The 6,000-nt window shown below is 32.0% G+C and overlaps 1 protein-coding gene across 1 annotated transcript; it reads right to left on the bottom strand.

Moving 5' to 3' along the window:
- Nucleotides 1-396: 396 nt before the first annotated feature.
- On the bottom strand, nt 397-5,433 carry LOC129436346 (trypsin-3-like). The gene is made up of 6 exons (XM_055194430.2): nt 5,110-5,433; nt 3,197-3,217; nt 2,912-3,080; nt 2,564-2,832; nt 2,138-2,277; nt 397-762 (listed from the first exon to the last, which is right to left on the bottom strand). Exons 1-6 carry the CDS (start codon nt 5,162-5,164, stop codon nt 466-468), a joined length of 951 nt encoding a protein of 316 aa, XP_055050405.2. The 5' UTR covers nt 5,165-5,433; the 3' UTR covers nt 397-465.
- Between the last annotated feature and the right edge of the window lie 567 nt (nt 5,434-6,000).

Here is a 6,000-nt window from a genome sequence, read left to right as displayed (position 1 = left end):
TCAGTAAGCTCTATTACTGTCTGGCGCCTTTTATCTAAAAAACAAACTGATACGCTACAATCAGCAAGCATTTTTTTATTATGTTTGCCCATCTGACACCAAGTACAACATAAAGAAAAACAAACGGTCTCTTTTGACCGTGTAACATGTAAATACATTAAAGTTAAATACATTTTTAGTAATTTGATAATTTTGAGCTTTTTAACTGTTAGACTTAGAGATTAAGTATAACAAAAGTGCCTGCAGTGCATTAATATTAGTTAACATTAGTTCATGAAAAGCAGTTAAAATATCAGTTCTGATTAAAAGTCAATGCATTCTGACTTTACACATACTAGCAAACATTATCTTGCTGAAAGGAGAGAAAAACTTTAGACAGTTTTTTTCTTTTTTTAAAAAAAAGTCAGATTTACAATTAATACTATATTAATACTAAACAACAAGACCCACTACTCCTCCACACGTTTAGTATAGGAATAATAAAGTAATGATAATAAATATATGAAACAGAGAAAATACAAAGTAGTTGGATGAGTTATTGCCAACGGTAACGGGAACAGTAACGCTGGAGTCAGTGGAGGAGTACTGAACAAAACCAGGCTGGTCGCTGGTTATTTGAGAGATAATCCAGTTCTGGTAATTGGCGACTTTTGAGTACACACCAGGAAATCCAGGTTTAGCACAGCCTTGACCAAAACTCACAATTCCACACTGAATCCACTGAGTGCCGTTCTTAACCACCAGTGGCCCTCCAGAATCACCCTGCATTGACCAAAAATGAACTATTACAGGCATACAGTGCAAAAGTCAGATATAGGCACGTTTAATACCTAACCGAAAAACTTATTATTTGGGTCATTCAGAAAAGGTGGAATTCGGGTGATGGAAATCTGCTTAAATGAACTTCTTTCAACATACCCAAAACTTCTTTAATAGCATTAATTAACTTGTCAAATCTATGAATCCACAAAACGGGGAGCTTAATCTAGGTTTAACTTTTTTAATACATTTTAATAAAGAATCCATGACATTGTATCTTCAATACCTGACACACTGAGAATATAATAGAAGATAATGAATATGATAAAACTTATAAACTTAAACATTTTTCCATCTTATTTTGTTTTAATGCTTTTGTGTTGGTCAGTTAAAGGAATAGTGCTTAGGAAGTACTCATTAGAGAAGATGGTAACACCAATGACGGTAACACCAATGACGGTAACACCAATGACGGTAGCACCAATGACAATTTACAAAAAAAACTAACATTTTAACAAAATGGCTGCCATTAGCCATGTGCTATTTCATCAGAGATGTAACAATCACATACTTATTCAATATAATGTATTTTTATGTAAAGATCTTAACACTCCCAGCTATAAAAAAGAGTAACACTAATGACATCCAAAAAATCTTAGATATATCATGATATTTTAGACAAATAAGGTAAGACATCTCAAAAACCTTTTGCCTTCCTCCACTGCACCTCTTTCACTGACCTCTTGACCCATGAAAAACTTCTAAGAGCTGATGCATTGTTTCAAAATACAAGAGCTTTGGGTAGGGTAACACCAATGACATAAATTTGGGGGACAAACATTTATTTGATATTATTCATAGTAATAGTGTATTTTTACCATTTCAGTGTTGTAGTAAATTCATACAGGGTTAAAGGTAAATTAAAATTAGATTTGTTTTATAAAAAACTTAAATAATAAGTACACAGTTCAACTTCCATGTATGATCAAAGGGACAGGGCCATTTTCAGGACCAAACATTTAAAAAAGTTAAAAAAAAAGAAAATTAAATAAATAAATTCTCTCATCATTTTAAGGACAGTCTATATTTATTAAAAATATATCATTATGGGACTATTGGGTCAATTTAAATGATTAAGGGGTCTGCAAAAGCAAGGGACAAGCATTTCCACCTTTTTTGTAGAATGACCCATTTATGAGCAAAAAAAAAATGAAGAAAAAAGACACATGAAAATGCTGGGTCAAAAAGGGACGAACCCAGCCAATGAGTTTACATTCAGCAGTTGGGTTTGTCAGTTTTTGACCCAACGCTAAGATGAAAATAAAGCAGCAGTTTTTAGATTGTTAAGACAGGTAATTAAAGAATGACTAAATTGTACCTGACATGAGTCTTTTCCTCCCTGACTTAATCCAGCACATATCATGTTGTCTGTGAGATCCGCTACGTAGGCCGTTTTGCAAACACTGTCACTCACAATTGGTATCTGCACTTCCTGCAGGATGTCGGGCATTTGGTTGGCTGTAACGTGGTGAAAAAATATTAAATTACTTTTAATAGCTAAGTTGTTGTGATGCTTTGTGCTAAGCCAATAATGTATAAATATTGGACAGAACATATGCATGGGTTAAACATTATCCCATGCTGGTTTAAAAATGCCTCAATGTTGGGTTGTTGTCATGCAAATGCAACAACAGTTGGGTCAATTTTTTAACCCAGCGGTGTGTTCTGTCCAATATGGGTCAAAAATTACCCAGCCATTTTTAGAGTGTAGAAGACTGATGGGGTTTAAAACTTGTTCACTCACTGTCAGCATTGACTGTTCCCCATCCTGTGATCCAGCTCTTAGTACCTTCACCAAACTTGCTACCTGTTCCAGCCAGACAGACGGGCTGAATATAATTACTGAACTCCACAGGAGATGAGAGCTGAAGGAGAGCTACGTCATTGTCTTCTTTTGAACTTATATAGGAAGGATGATTGATAATTTGAATTACTCCACTGGACTTTTGATTTGGGTTTGAACCTGTTTGGCTTTGACGTCCTATGTACACCGTGATGGTATTTGCAGGAACGCTCTTAATGGACAAAATCGGTTTAAGCTTTTTTGTGATTATATAAAGTTACGTCTTTGTGTGAGCTTTAAACTTTATACCTCTTAAAGCAGTGTGCCGCAGACAAAACCCAGGAATGACTGATTAGACTCCCACCACAGAAATGGTGTCCATTGGTGTTATTTTGTACGCTTACTTGCCAGGGCCAAGACCCTGCAGATGCATCCTGCCCTCCAATAATTTTGGTGTTTAGCGGGGCTTGGCCACACACTGATAGAAGAAGAAAATATAAGAATTCTCTGTTAAAACGCCTCACAAACATCCGAAACACATCCTGTATGGAATGCTTAAAAAGGTTTATGATCATTATAAGTGTAATCACTTACCAAATGCCTGGCAAAATGAACCTGTGATAGACCAAAGAGTGACACAAATAATTAGAGTTAATATACTGGTTTGTGCAGTTTGAGCAATTACTTTTATTTTTTTCATTTACATATTATTCACTCGAATTAAGATCTTACAAGATATTGCATTTACACAAAAAAATAATTCAGGGATAGCCTATACACTGTAAAAATACTTTGCTGCCTTAAAATTTTTTGTTGAATCCACTTGGATCTACAAGTCATTTCAACTTACTATTATTTATCTTGACTAGAAATTAGTTGTTATAACTACAGGTGAGTTGTTATAACCTATCAAACTAAGTAGACTTTTCTCAACTATATTTTATAAGTTGTGACAACTCATCTCTGTTGACATGACTTGTACACCGGAGTTGATTTAACAAAAATTTTTAAGGCAGCAAAGTATTTTTGACGAACTGACATTGTCAGTCCAGTGAGCTTATTAGCTAAATTGAGATCTATAGTATTTTTAAAATGTGTGTATTTTATTAAGTTTCCATCAAAGCGTTCTGTGAAGTCACTCTGTGATAAACTACATAGGTATTTCAACAATGCTAAAGATCCAGGTTGTAAATAACTACGCATATTAAAAGTTAAAACTATTCAAAGAATGTATTAATGACGTTTAATGTCTTCAACTTAATTATGCTTTGATAAAATTATATTTTATTGATTTTAGATTGATTTAAGATCAATGATAGTCGTTTAACAGTGAATCTAAGGAAAATAAACATATTGGGGCGGTTTCCCAGACAGGGTTTAGATTAGGCCATAGTTATATTAAGACATTTAAGATGTTTTTAAAAACAAATATCACAAAACAACAATACTGTTGTGCATCTTGAGAAAAAACAACAGCACTGATAAATGTTAAGGTGTTTTTAAATTAAGGCAGCTCAAACATGCGTTTTAGTCTGGGACTAGGATAAGCCTGTCCGCGAAACCGCCACTTAAATCTAATTGCTTTGTTATCAGATTATTTATGCTTGACTTGCACTACATACTATTATTCTATAATTGGAGAATAAAATAATAAAGGTTGATAAGGTTTAAATGTATTTTGAGCACTTTACGGTCTCATCAATAAAAAAATTAATAATGATAAAAACAACTTTGTAGAAAATGAATAAGTAAATATTAAGATATATATGGTTTCATCCATTAAAATAGATTAGCTCTATAATCTAACATATTTTGATACAAATATAATCTAAAATATTTCTTCACAGCATTATAAATATTGATCCTTGTTAGTGTAATTTAATACAAAGGTTTATTCATTTAATGTTAATAATTTTAAAATCTGTTTTAAAATGTTTAGTAAATATTAAAAACAACTAAAAGTAATAAATTCCTAAAACTTAATTAGTTTTTAGTTATTAACTAATGTAGCTATATGAACAAATGGAACCTGCTGTAAAGTGTTACCAGAAATATAATGTATTACAGGCACAATTTATATTTGTTTACCAATTTAACCAATATCAGATTTAAACTACAACTTTTCAATCAAAATTACATTTCTCAATCAAGGAAAAACAGTTATTCTGTCAAGTCAAACTAGTAACCAATTGTTTCAGGTAGAAGTTTGTGTAAGATACAAAAGACCTTTGCAATGGGAATTCAGTCACATATAAAGGTGCTTAAAGGTTCTTCACAGCTGCATAAAATAACCATTTTTGGTTTCTCAAAGAACCATTTCTTTCATACAATTTTATAATCTGAAGAACCTTTTTCACTTCTGTGAAACAGAAATGTTCTTCAGATGTTAATGGTTCTTTATAGAACCATTTAGACAAAAAAAATATTCTATGAAGCACCTTCATTTTTAAGAGTATAGCTTATCTTTATAAAACAAACATTTTTGCAACATTAAAAATAGATCTTACCTGATATATTGAGAAGTATGACAATACACAAACACACAATTGAATTAAACTTCATCTTCTGATGTGTTTAGTAGGCTATCCTCCACTTTCAAAAGACTAATGACATGAAAGGTAAATACACTTTGCTTGTTTAGAAGTTCTCACACTTGGCTCATCTTGTCTGAAGGGTGTCTTTTATTGTGCCTCCTGTAGTATTTACAGTACACACCCGTCTGTGTTACCTCATAAGCATTTCGCAAGTACTTAAAATTCCAAATTGTCACTTACAATTTTTGTTATAAAATAGCGTATGTCACAAATTAAGTCATAAAACAATTTCTTCTTTAGGTAAGCTTTATTTTGTTTGTCTTATGTCTATGATCCATGCTATTGAATGGCCTGATTTTTCCTAGACTGTAAAAATTTTTTTTTGTTGAATAAACTCGGATTTACAAGTCATTTTAACTTACTATTATATCTTGACTAGAGATGAGTTGTTCTAACTACATGTGAGTTGTTCTAACTTAAAAAATTAACTTAAAAAAGACTTTTCTCAACTATATTTTATAAGTTGTGACAACTCATCTCTGTTGACATGACTTGTAAATCTGAGTTGATTTAACAAAACATTTTAAGGCAGCAATGTTTTTTTATACAGTGTATAAAATATATGCCGGTCAGCATCTTGCTGGACAGAAAATGTAATGAAAAAAAGAGTAAACATACACTGTAAAAAATACTTTGCTGCCTTAATTTTTTTGTTGAATCAATTCGGATTTACAAGTCATTTCAACGTACTATTATTTATCTTGACTACAGATGAGTTATTATAACTACAGGTGAGTTGTTTTAACTTATAAAATTAAGTTGACTTTTCTCAACTATATTTTATAAGTTGTGACAACTCATCTC

This window comes from Misgurnus anguillicaudatus, chromosome 19 (assembly GCF_027580225.2).
Source record: "Misgurnus anguillicaudatus chromosome 19, ASM2758022v2, whole genome shotgun sequence".
Lineage (NCBI taxonomy): Eukaryota > Metazoa > Chordata > Actinopteri > Cypriniformes > Cobitidae > Misgurnus > Misgurnus anguillicaudatus.
This window is presented reverse-complemented; position numbering and strand designations above follow the sequence as displayed.